The sequence below is a fragment of the Coregonus lavaretus genome (assembly GCF_964263955.1).
Source record: "Coregonus lavaretus genome assembly, contig: HAP1_SCAFFOLD_357, whole genome shotgun sequence".
NCBI lineage: Eukaryota > Metazoa > Chordata > Actinopteri > Salmoniformes > Salmonidae > Coregonus > Coregonus lavaretus.
The window spans coordinates 324,043-337,675 of record NW_028157485.1 but is presented as its reverse complement, the minus strand read 5'-3'; the positions used below and the strand labels follow the sequence as shown (position 1 = coordinate 337,675).

General features: G+C 45.9%; 1 protein-coding gene across 2 annotated transcripts in view; it reads right to left on the bottom strand.

The window, feature by feature from the left end:
* LOC311125382 (post-GPI attachment to proteins factor 6-like) overlaps nt 1-12,899 on the bottom strand; it is a 23,793-nt gene extending 10,894 nt beyond the window's left edge. For both annotated transcript variants that reach the window (XM_084199430.1, XM_084199429.1), the window contains exons 1-4: nt 12,749-12,899; nt 12,369-12,552; nt 11,696-11,900; nt 11,500-11,624 (exon numbers count right to left, since the gene is read on the bottom strand). In XM_084199430.1, coding sequence (XP_084055556.1) covers nt 11,500-11,624; nt 11,696-11,900; nt 12,369-12,552; nt 12,749-12,812 — 578 coding nt within the window. In that variant the 5' untranslated portion in view covers nt 12,813-12,899. The remainder of the gene's footprint in view (nt 1-11,499; nt 11,625-11,695; nt 11,901-12,368; nt 12,553-12,748) is intronic.
* Between the last annotated feature and the right edge of the window lie 734 nt (nt 12,900-13,633).

Here is a 13,633-nt window from a genome sequence, read left to right as displayed (position 1 = left end):
CACTGGGGCCCCACAAGGGTGCGTGCTCAGCCCCCTCCTGTCCTCCCTGTTCACCCATGACTGCGTGGCCAAGCACCCCTCCTGTCCTCCCTGTTCACCCATGACTGCGTGGCCAAGCACCCCTCCTGTCCTCCCTGTTCACCCATGACTGCGTGGCCAAGCACCCCTCCTGTCCTCCCTGTTCACCCATGACTGCGTGGCCAAGCACCCCTCCTGTCCTCCCTGTTCACCCATGACTGCGTGGCCAAGCACCCCTCCTGTCCTCCCTGTTCACCCATGACTGCGTGGCCAAGCACCCCTCCTGTCCTCCCTGTTCACCCATGACTGCGTGGCCAAGCACCCCTCAAACTGAAGTCGCTGACGGCACAACAGTAGTAGGCTGATTACCAACAATGACGAGACCGCCTACAGGGAGGAGGTGAGGGCTCTGGGAGTGTGGTGCCAGGAAAATAACCTCTCACTCAACGTCAACAAAACAAAGGAGATGATCGTGGACTTCAGGAAACAGCAGAGGGTGCACCCCCGTATCCACATCGATGGGACCGCAGTGGAGAAGGTGGAAAGCTTCAAGTTCCTTGGCATACACATCACTGACAAACTGAAATGGTCCACCCACACAGACAGTGTGGTGAAGAAGGCGCAACAGAGCCTCTTCAACCTCAGGAGGCTGAAGAAATTTGGCTTGGCACCTAAAACCCTCACAAACTTTTACAGATGCACAATTGAGAGCATCCTGTCGGGCTGTATCACCGCCTGGTACGGCAACTGCACCGCCCGCAACCGCAGGGCTCTCCAGAGGGTGGTGCCATCTGCCCAATGCATCACCGGGGGCAAACTACCCGCCCTCCAAGACACATACAGCACCCGATGTCACAGGAAGGCCAAAAAGATCATCAAGGACATCATCCACCCGAGCCACTGCCTGTTCACCCCGCTATCATCCAGAAGGCGAGGTCTGTACAGGTGCATCAAAGCCGGGACCGAGAGACTGAAAAACTGCTTCTATCTCAAGGCCATCAGACTGTTAAATAGCCATCACTAGCACATTAGAGGCTGCTGCCTATAGACATAGACTAGAAATCACTGGCCACTTTAAGAAATGGAACACTAGTCACTTTAATAGTGTTTACATATCTTGCATTACTCATCTCATCTGTATATACAGTGAGGGAAAAAAGTATTTGATCCCCTGCTGATTTTGTACGTTTGCCCACTGAAAAAGAAATGATCAGTCTATCATTTTAATGGGCAAACGTACAAAATCAGCAGGGGATCAAATACTTTTTTCCCTCACTGTACTGTATTCTATACTATTCTACTGTATCTTAGTCCATGCCGCTCTGTCATTGCTTGTCCATATACAGTGCTGTAAAAAAGTATTTGCCCCCTTTCTAATTTTCTCTACTTTTGCATATTTGTGATACTGAATGTTATCAGATCTTCAACCAAAACCTAATATTAGATAAAGGGAACATAAGTGAACAAATAACACAACAATTATATATTTATTTCATTTGAGAATTCTACAGGAGAATGTCAGACCATCCGTCTGTGAGCTGAAGCTGAAGCGCAGCTGGGTCATGCAGCAAGACAATGATCCAAAACACACAATCAAGTCTACATGAAAATTGCTAAAAAACAACAAATTGGAAGTTTTGGAATGGCCTAGTCAAAGTCCAGACCTAATCCCAATTGAGATGTTGTGGCAGGACTTGAAACGAGCAGTTCATGCTTGAAAACCCACACGTCACGGAGTTAAAGCAGTTCCGCATGGAAGAGTGTGCCAAAATTCCTCCACAGCGACGGGAGAGACTGATCAACAACTACAGGAAGCATTTGGTTGGAGTCATTGCAGCTAAAGGTGGCACAACCGGTTATTGAGTGTAAGGGGGCAATTACTTTTTCACACAGGGGCATTGGGTGTTGCATAACATCGTTTATGAAATAAATGAAATAAATATATAATTGTTGTGTTATTTGTTCACTTATGTTCCCTTTATCTAATATTAGGTTTTGGTTGAAGATCTGATAACATTCAGTATCACAAATATGCAAAAGTAGAGAAAATTAGAAAGGGGGCAAATCCTTTTTCACAGCACTGTATGTGAATGGTATTTGGGCAGAGGGAAAGTACAAAGGGGGCGTGTCTCTGAAGGCAAGAATGATTTCAAAAGGGTGGAGTTAGAGCTGATAGTTCTATAACACCGTCTAATATCTTTCACTGTTTTATATCATTATATACTCTTAAGATGAATATACCGTTTTAGATATTCTTAGAGATTGAAAGTAGTGTTAGGTTTCAGATCTTGTGTATGAGAAGTGTCATTATCTAGTGGACTGCAGTAGACTGTAGGAATGTGTCCTCCCAATAACTCAACACCTCTCCTGACTGATAAGAAGACCTGAGAGAGGCACAGAGGACTATGAAGGTTCTGGACTCAGGCCTCTCCTGACTGATAAGAAGACCTGAGAGAGGCACAGAGGACTATGAAGGTTCTGGACTCAGGCCTCTCCTGACTGATAAGAAGACCTGAGAGAGGCACAGAGGACTCAGGCCTCTCCTGACTGATAAGAAGACCTGTGAGGCACAGAGGACTATGAAGGTTCTGGACTCAGGCCTCTCCTGACTGATAAGAAGACCTGAGAGAGGCACAGAGGACTCAGGCCTCTCCTGACTGATAAGAAGACCTGAGAGAGGCACAGAGGACTATGAAGGTTCTGGACTCAGGCCTCTCCTGACTGATAAGAAGACCTGAGAGAGGCACAGAGGACTCAGGCCTCTCCTGACTGATAAGAAGACCTGAGAGAGGCACAGAGGACTATGAAGGTTCTGGACTCAGGCCTCTCCTGACTGATAAGAAGACCTGAGAAGCACAGAGGACTCAGGCCTCTCCTGACTGATAAGAAGACCTGTGAGGCACAGAGGACTATGACGGTCCTGGACTCAGGCCTCTCCTGACTGATAAGAAGACCTGAGAGGCACAGAGGACTATGAAGGTTCTGGACTCAGGCCTCTCCTGACTGATAAGAAGACCTGTGAGAGGCACAGATGACTATGAAGGTTCTGGACTCAGGCCTCTCCTGACTGATAAGAAGACCTGAGAGGCACAGAGGACTATGAAGGTTCTGGACTCAGGCCTCTCCTGACTGATAAGAAGACCTGAGAGAGGCACAGAGGACTATGAAGGTTCTGGACTCAGGCCTCTCCTGACTGATAAGAAGACCTGAGAAGCACAGAGGACTCAGGCCTCTCCTGACTGATAAGAAGACCTGTGAGGCACAGAGGACTATGACGGTCCTGGACTCAGGCCTCTCCTGACTGATAAGAAGTCCTGAGAGGCACAGAGGACTATGAAGGTTCTGGACTCAGGCCTCTCCTGACTGATAAGAAGACCTGAGAGAGGCACAGATGACTATGAAGGTTCTGGACTCAGGCCTCTCCTGACTGATAAGAAGACCTGAGAGGCACAGAGGACTATGAAGGTTCTGGACTCAGGCCTCTCCTGACTGATAAGAAGACCTGAGAGAGGCACAGAGGACTATGAAGGTTCTGGACTCAGGCCTCTCCTGACTGATAAGAAGACCTGAGAGGCACAGAGGACTCAGGCCTCTCCTGACTGATAAGAAGACCTGAGAGAGGCACAGAGGACTATGAAGGTTCTGGACTCAGGCCTCTCCTGGCTGATAAGAAGACCTGTGAGAGGCACAGAGGACTATGAAGGTCCTGGACTCAGGCCTCTCCTGACTGATAAGAAGACCTGTGAGGCACAGAGGACTATGACGGTCCTGGACTCAGGCCTCTCCTGACTGATAAGAAGTCCTGAGAGGCACAGAGGACTATGAAGGTTCTGGACTCAGGCCTCTCCTGACTGATAAGAAGACCTGAGAGAGGCACAGATGACTATGAAGGTTCTGGACTCAGGCCTCTCCTGACTGATAAGAAGACCTGAGAGGCACAGAGGACTATGAAGGTTCTGGACTCAGGCCTCTCCTGACTGATAAGAAGACCTGAGAGAGGCACAGAGGACTATGAAGGTTCTGGACTCAGGCCTCTCCTGACTGATAAGAAGACCTGAGAGGCACAGAGGACTCAGGCCTCTCCTGACTGATAAGAAGACCTGAGAGGCACAGAGGACTCAGGCCTCTCCTGACTGATAAGACGACCTGAGAGAGGCACAGAGGACTATGAAGGTTCTGGACTCAGGCCTCTCCTGACTGATAAGAAGACCTGAGAGGCACAGAGGACTCAGGCCTCTCCTGACTGATAAGAAGACCTGAGAGAGGCACAGAGGACTATGAAGGTTCTGGACTCAGGCCTCTCCTGACTGATAAGAAGACCTGAGAGGCACAGAGGACTATGAAGGTTCTGGACTCAGGCCTCTCCTGACTGATAAGAAGACCTGAGAGAGGCACAGAGGACTATGAAGGTTCTGGACTCAGGCCTCTCCTGACTGATAAGAAGACCTGAGAGGCACAGAGGACTCAGGCCTCTCCTGACTGATAAGAAGACCTGTGAGAGGCACATAGGACTATGAAGGTTCTGGACTCAGGCCTCTCCTGACTGATAAGAAGACCTGAGAGAGGCACAGAGGACTATGAAGGTTCTGGACTCAGGCCTCTCCTGACTGATAAGAAGACCTGAGAGGCACAGAGGACTATGAGGTCCTGGACTCAGGCCTCTCCTGACTAATAAGAAGACCTGAGAGAGGCACAGAGGACTATGAAGGTTCTGGACTCAGGCCTCTCCTGACTGATAAGAAGACCTGAGAAGCACAGAGGACTCAGGCCTCTCCTGACTGATAAGAAGACCTGTGAGGCACAGAGGACTATGACGGTCCTGGACTCCGGCCTCTCCTGACTGATAAGAAGTCCTGAGAGGCACAGAGGACTATGAAGGTTCTGGACTCAGGCCTCTCCTGACTGATAAGAAGACCTGTGAGAGGCACAGAGGACTCAGGCCTCTCCTGACTGATAAGAAGACCTGTGAGAGGCACAGAGGACTATGAAGGTTCTGGACTCAGGCCTCTCCTGACTGATAAGAAGACCTGAGAGGCACAGAGGACTATGAAGGTTCTGGACTCAGGCCTCTCCTGACTGATAAGAAGACCTGAGAGGCACAGAGGACTATGAAGGTCCTGGACTCAGGCCTCTCCTGACTGATAAGAAGACCTGAGAGAGGCACAGAGGACTATGAAGGTCCTGGACTCAGGCCTCTCCTGACTGATAAGAAGACCTGAGAGGCACAGAGGACTCAGGCCTCTCCTGACTGATAAGAAGACCTGAGAGAGGCACAGAGGACTATGAAGGTTCTGGACTCAGGCCTCTCCTGACTGATAAGAAGACCTGAGAGGCACAGAGGACTATGAAGGTTCTGGACTCAGGCCTCTCCTGACTGATAAGAAGACCTGAGAGAGGCACAGAGGACTATGAAGGTTCTGGACTCAGGCCTCTCCTGACTGATAAGAAGACCTGAGAGGCACAGAGGACTCAGGCCTCTCCTGACTGATAAGAAGACCTGAGAGAGGCACAGAGGACTATGAAGGTTCTGGACTCAGGCCTCTCCTGACTGATAAGAAGTCCTGAGAGGCACAGAGGACTATGAAGGTTCTGGACTCAGGCCTCTCCTGACTGATAAGAAGACCTGTGAGAGGCACAGAGGACTATGAACGTCCTGGACTCAGGCCTCTCCTGACTGATAAGAAGACCTGAGAGGCACAGAGGACTATGAAGGTTCTGGACTCAGGCCTCTCCTGACTGATAAGAAGACCTGTGAGAGGCACAGAGGACTATGAAGGTTCTGGACTCAGGCCTCTCCTGACTGATAAGAAGACCTATGAGAGGCACAGAGGACTATGAAGGTCCTGGACTCAGGCCTCTCCTGACTGATAAGAAGACCTGAGAGAGGCACAGAGGACTATGAAGGTCCTGGACTCAGGCCTCTCCTGACTGATAAGAAGACCTGAGAGAGGCACAGAGGACTATGAAGGTCCTGGACTCAGGCTGGGCCACAACACCAATAAGAGAAACAGACTCAGTTGTTGCTCAGCAAGAGAGAGGAATTGTTTATCCTAGAATGAAGGAGGTGACTACGCCTAGTCTGAAGGTATAAATATATGTGCTTTGCAGCTGCAACAGCCAGTGGTGAATAACTCTAGTTTGAGCTCCTTTTGGTGTCTGACTGGATTTGGACCAGAATTTAGAACCTAACACAATTAAGTACCTTACTGGGATTGTTTTCAATTAAAATGGTTAAAAATAAACAAAAATAGCTTCTTAGCAAAAGCTATTTCTCAAGCAAGAATTTAGCTATGGAATGTCTGGGAGTGGTCTGAGTCTATTGACTAATTTACCGCATGGTGATGTCACCAGGCAGGCCAAAACTCCCTCCCACCAAAACCGGCTGACATTCCAGGCAGTCTTTCCAAACAGCCCTTACACTAAAAAGGTTTTATCATCATTATCATCATTATCATCATGTTCACAATGTCCCAGTATTATTCCAACCTCATAGTGTGGATATACAGGACCAGACAGACTAATTATTTATTATTACTAAAAAGGTTTTATCATCATGTTCACAATGTCCCAGTATTATTCCAACCTCATAGTGTGGATATACAGGACCAGACAGACTAATTATTTATTATTACTAAAAAGGTATTATCATCATGTTCACAATGTCCCAGTATTATTCCAACCTCATAGTGTGGATATACAGGACCAGACAGACTAATTATTTATTATTACTAAAAAGGTTTTATCATCATGTTCACAATGTCACAGTATTATTCCAACCTCATAGTGTGGATATACAGGACCAGACAGACTAATTATTTATTATTACTAAAAAGGTTTTATCATCATGTTCACAATGTCCCAGTATTATTCCAACCTCATAGTGTGGATATACAGTACCAGACAGACTAAAGGTATTATCATCATGTTCACAATGTCACAGTATTATTCCAACCTCATAGTGTGGATATACAGGACCAGACAGACTAAAGGTATTATCATCATGTTCACAATGTCCCAGTATTATTCCAACCTCATAGTGTGGATATACAGTACCAGACAGACTAATTATTTATTATTACTAAAAAGGTATTATCATCATGTTCACAATGTCCCAGTATTATTCCAACCTCATAGTGTGGATATACAGTACCAGACAGACTAATTATTTATTATTACTAAAAAGGTTTTATCATCATGTTCACAATGTCCCAGTATTATTCCAACCTCATAGTGTGGATATACAGGACCAGACAGACTAATTATTTATTATTACTAAAAAGGTTTTATCATCATGTTCACAATGTCCCAGTATTATTCCAACCTCATAGTGTGGATATACAGTACCAGACAGACTAAAGGTATTATCATCATGTTCACAATGTCCCAGTATTATTCCAACCTCATAGTGTGGATATACAGTACCAGACAGACTAATTATTTATTATTACTAAAAAGGTATTTTCATCATGTTCACAATGTCCCAGTATTATTCCAACCTCATAGTGTGGATATACAGGACCAGACAGACTAATTATTTATTATTACTAAAAAGGTTTTATCATCATGTTCACAATGTCCCAGTATTATTCCAACCTCATAGTGTGGATATACAGGACCAGACAGACTAATTATTTATTATTACTAAAAAGGTATTATCATCATGTTCACAATGTCCCAGTATTATTCCAACCTCATAGTGTGGATATACAGGACCAGACAGACTAAAGGTATTATCATCATGTTCACAATGTCCCAGTATTATTCCAACCTCATAGTGTGGATATACAGTACCAGACAGACTAATTATTTATTATTACTAAAAAGGTTTTATCATCATGTTCACAATGTCCCAGTATTATTCCAACCTCATAGTGTGGATATACAGGACCAGACAGACTAATTATTTATTATTACTAAAAAGGTTTTATCATCATGTTCACAATGTCCCAGTATTATTCCAACCTCATAGTGTGGATATACAGGACCAGACAGACTAATTATTTATTATTACTAAAAAGGTATTATCATCATGTTCACAATGTCACAGTATTATTCCAACCTCATAGTGTGGATATACAGTACCAGTCAAAAGTTTGGACACACCTACTCATTCCCGGGTTTTTCGTTATTTTTACTATTTTCTACATTGCAGAATAATAGTGAAGACATCAAAACTATGAAATAACACTTATGGAATCATGTAGTAACCAAAAAAAGTGTTAAACAAATCAAAATGTATTTTATATTTGAGATTCTTCAAATAGCCACCCTTTGCCTTGATGACAGCTTTGCACACTCTTGGCATTCTCTCAACCAGCTTCATGAGGTAGTCACCTGGAATGCATTTCAATTAACAGGTGTGCCTTGTTAAAAGTTCATTTGTGGAATTTATTTCCTTCTTAATGCGTTTGAGCTAATCAGTTGTGTTGTGACAAGGTAGGGGGGGTATACAGAAGATAGCCCTATTTGGTAAGATACCAATTCCATAATATGGCAAGAACAGCTCAAATAAGCAAAGAGAAATTACAGTCCATCATTACTTTAAAACATGAAGGTCAGTCAATGCGGAACATTTCAAGAACTTTGAAAGTTTCTTCAAGTGCAGTCGCAAAATCCTTCAAGCGATATTACATTTTACATTTACATTTTAGTCATTTAGCAGACGCTCTTATCCAGAGCAACTTACAGTTAGTGAGTGCATACATTATTTTTAATTTTTAAGAGTCCAAATTTGAGATTTTTGGTTCAAACCGCTGTGTCTTTGTGAGACGCGGAGTGGGTGAACGGATGATCTCTGCATGTGTAGTTCCCACCGTAAAGCATGGAGGAGGAGGTGTTATGGTGTGGGGGTGCTTTGCTGGTGACACTGTCTGTGATCTGCAGCGATACGCCATCCCATCTGGTTTGGGCTTAGTGGGACTATCATTTGTTTTTCAACAGGACAATGGCCCAACACACCTACAGGCTGTGTAAGGGCTATTTTACCAAGAAGGAGAGTGATGGAGTGCTGCATCAGATGACCTGGCCTCCACAATCCCCCGACCTCAACCCAATTGAGATGGTTTGGGATGAATCAGACGGCAGAGTGATGGGAAACAGCGAACAAGTACTAAGCATATGTGGGAACTCCTTCAAGACTGTTGGAAAAGCATTCCAGGTGAAGCTGGTTGAGAGAATGCCAAGAGTGTGCAAAGCTGTCATCAAGGCAAAGGGTGGCTGTTTGAAGAATCTCAAATATAAAATATATTTTGATTTGTTTAACACTTTTTTGGTTACTACATGATTCCATATGTGTTATTTTATAGTTTTGATGTCTTCACTATTATTCTACAATGTAGAAAATAGTAAAAATAAAGAAAAACCCTTGAATGAGTAGGTGTGTCCAGACTTGACTGGTCCTGTATATCTATATAGATCTATATCTATATAGTTTTGCCTGTATTGGCCTTTAACATCAATTAGCTCTACATTCCATTATCAGAACAGGAAGAAAACCTTCCATAAAAACCACAAGAAAACTTTAGTAACGTTCAAAGAACGTTCTAGGAATGTTATTTAAAAATATATACTTTCCGTTCTCAGCGTCAACAAAACTCTCTCTCTCTCCTCTATCTTGTTAAGTGTGTTCAGGTAGGTGTGTTGGCCACGCCCACTCACTGGCCACAGCTGATCTTAATAGTGTTTGAATCAACAGCTTTGTATGATAAGAAAATATGGCATGCTAGATCCATCCTGGTGGCGCAGTGGACTAATTCCAGGGCTAGAGAACAGAAGATCATAGGTTCAAATCTCACTGACGCCGTGTCACAATAAATAAATAAAAAATGAACTGTTTGCATGATTAATGCCTAAGCAAATCAATGCCCATGGTCCTACTTTATCAGTGCTTGGAGTTCAAAACAGTTAACCCAAAATAAGCTAGCAGTGTTATTGAAACGTATGGCTTTGTTCCCACAACCAATGTGAAACCAAAAACATACATTCCCACAACTTCCCGAATGTGCTAGCTGGGTTGTTAGACTGCAGTAGACAGACTTTCAGGTGTGACTGGTTTTTATCATGATGCCCGACTGGTCACATCTCTTCCTCATTGCTCTCTAAAGCTGGCGTTGCATACAACGCAGTTGCTTCTTGATTGCTTTGTGAAACATCCCCCTGCAACTCATCTCCAACTTGGTTGCATCCAGTTGAAACTTTCCAACTGTAAGTCCTGAGGGAACCGTGATCAAAGGTTGACAGAAGAGACATTAGCCAAACGGGAGCTATATCATTAAATATTGGCATCATAGCTAGTCATGGTTTAAGTACATGGTTGGGCAGACAATACATGTCATTTTAGAAGTGAACCCAGACCTCTCTCTGTCCACTAGCTTGGTGGGTTAGGGTTAGGGTTAGGGTTAACCCAGACCTCTCTCTGACCACTAGCTTGGTGGGTTAGGGTTAGGGTTAGGGTTAACCCAGACCTCTCTCTGACCACTAGCTTGGTGGGTTAGGGTTAGGGTTAGGGTTAGGGTTAACCCAGACCTCTCTCTGACCACTAGCTTGGTGGGTTAGGGTTAGGGTTAGGGTTAGGGTTAACCCAGACCTCTCTCTGTCCACTAGCTTGGTGGGTTAGGGTTAGGGTTAACCCAGACCTCTCTCTGACCACTAGCTTGGTGGGTTAGGGTTAGGGTTAGGGTTAGGGTTAGGGTTAGGGTTAACCCAGACCTCTCTCTGTCCACTAGCTTGGTGGGTTAGGGTTAGGGTTAACCCAGACCTCTCTCTGACCACTAGCTTGGTGGGTTAGGGTTAGGGTTAGGGTTAACCCAGACCTCTCTCTGTCCACTAGCTTGGTGGGTTAGGGTTAGGGTTAGGGTTAACCCAGACCTCTCTCTGTCCACTAGCTTGGTGGGTTAGGGTTAGGGTTAGGGTTAGGGTTAACCCAGACCTCTCTCTGTCCACTAGCTTGGTGGGTTAGGGTTAGGGTTAGGGTTAACCCAGACCTCTCTCTGTCCACTAGCTTGGTGGGTTAGGGTTAGGGTTAACCCAGACCTCTCTCTGACCACTAGCTTGGTGGGTTATGGTTAGGGTTAGGGTTAACCCAGACCTCTCTCTGTCCACTAGCTTGGTGGGTTAGGGTTAGGGTTAACCCAGACCTCTCTCTGTCCACTAGCTTGGTGGGTTAGGGTTAGGGTTAGGGTTAACCCAGACCTCTCTCTGACCACTAGCTTGGTGGGTTAGGGTTAGGGTTAACCCAGACCTCTCTCTGTCCACTAGCTTGGTGGGTTAGGGTTAGGGTTAGGGTTAACCCAGACCTCTCTCTGACCACTAGCTTGGTGGGTTAGGGTTAGGGTTAACCCAGACCTCTCTCTGACCACTAGCTTGGTGGGTTAGGGTTAGGGTTAACCCAGACCTCTCTCTGTCCACTAGCTTGGTGGGTTAGGGTTAGGGTTAGGGTTAACCCAGACCTCTCTCTGACCACTAGCTTGGTTAGCTCCTTACTTGAGTAGTGCTGGTCTGTCGGGGGAGGCGGTCTGGGTTAGGGGCGTGGCCTGCAGGATGGGTGTGTCCACTGCTCTCCTGACTGACAGCTGGGGCTGGAAGTAGTAGGAGCAGGACGGGAAGCCCTACACACACAATACACACACATTATAAACACACACACACACACACACACACACACACACAAACTCCTCACCTTGTGTTCGATGCGTCCATCGTCTTGGGGCAGGTGAGCCGCCAGGTACCAGTCTCCGGGGGCGGGGTTAGAGAGGTTAAAGGTCATGTTGCTTTGTGATGATGTCACAGGAAGGATAAATGAGAGGACTGATGTTGTCACCGTGTTGTTAGGAAACACCCGTCCTACTGGGTCGATGACTGGAGGAGCTCCCCAACTCATGGAACTGGAGGGAGGGAGGGAGGGAGGGAGGGAGGGTGGAGGGGGGAGGGAGGAGGAGGGAGGGAGGGAGGGAGGGAGGGAGGGAGGGAGGGAGGGAGGGAGGGAGGGAGGGAGGGAGGGATAGATGAGGGAGCAGGGAGGGAGGGAGGGAGGGAGGGATATAAGAGGGAGGGAGGGAGGGATAGATGAGGGAGGGAGAAGGAAGAGAGGGATGGAGAGGTGGAGGGTTAGATAGAGAACACTGAGTAGAAACATGTTATTGCAGGTAGAGACAGGCTGTGATGTGTTGCCCCCCAAAGACAGAGAGAGGTAATAACAGAACTGCTGATTCTATTAGTGCCACTAGCCACATCTCTAGACCAAGTTCACAGAGTTGTCATCGTTGAGCAATGAGCAGCACTGAGCTTTAGTGCCTGATTGTCCACTCAACATTGCAAACAACAGAAAGGAAGCATTATTGTCATAGACTTACATGGTGACGTTGTGTGTTCCACAGTGGAAACCGCTGCCCCTGGTTACAGTGAACAGCCAGCGGGCGGCGACGGTGTCGTCCGGGATACGGAACATGGTCAGCCTGATGTTGCCATACCAACCGTATCTAGACAGCTTCTGGGCCGGCTTGGAAGACAACTCCTGAACTAACGTCAGCTCACCACCTGGAGGGACACACATATTAACGCGTAAATCATAGTCCACAGGCGCTGAGACGTGATAGTTACGCGGCTCTGAGACCACCGTCCGCGGGGGACGCACAGCTCACACTGGCTAGCTTCCTAACAACACAACTGGCTAAGCTAACGTTAGCTAACCGAGCAACGTTAGCTAGCTCGGGGATATGTTGTCGTGACTTACCATCGCCGAAAGCGGTAGCTATGAAAGACAACACCAGCAAACTTGGCAGTATGTGAATTTCCATTTTGTTTTTTCACAAAACGCGTTTATTTTCCTCCAAACCATCACATCTCATATCGGGCTAGCAGCTCCCGAGTTGACCGGCGTCTCTTGGTTGTAAAGTAAACAAGCCCCACAAAGCCCTGCGCGGTTCCCCACAAAGCCCTGCGCGGTTCCAGGAAGTCCAGGGGAGGGTTATTATAAAATGTACAATCATAACACTTCTTAATATTAATTAAATGGGTTGTGGTCAGTAAACCAATGGAATATGGTGTTAGGTAATTGCGTAGCTACTGTTAATAATACAAATCTACTAGCAATACAAATTACAAGTGCATAACTAATGGTCATTTTCCATGAAGAAACATTTTTGAAAAGTATTGGTATCATTATTTTGTTGCAATGTTTTCATAAACCATGCACAATATTTGATTGGCAAATTTTTTTTAAAGCCTCATGTTGATGTTGGTCACGTTACCGCTAACTAATGTGAGTTTGTCATGCTGTGCACACTGTGCAGTTCCAACATAATCCAAAGGGAGCAGCCTAGATCACAAATTAATGTTTTACATGAAATAATGTTCTGGTTACGTGCAATATAGCAGGATTGGGCAGGCTGCCATCCTTTTGTTGGAACTGTGTAAACTCACATTAGCAGTAGGCTTGTATTATAACTGTAGAGTGGGGGGACACAGAGCTACTTTCCTGTTGAGGGCAGCTTCAAGCTGCTTTCCTGTTGAGGGCAGCTTCAAGCTACTTTCCTGTTGAGGGCAGCTTCAAGCTACTTTCCTGTTGAGGGCAGCTTCAAGCTACTTTCCTGTTGAGGGCAGCTTCAAGCTACTTTCC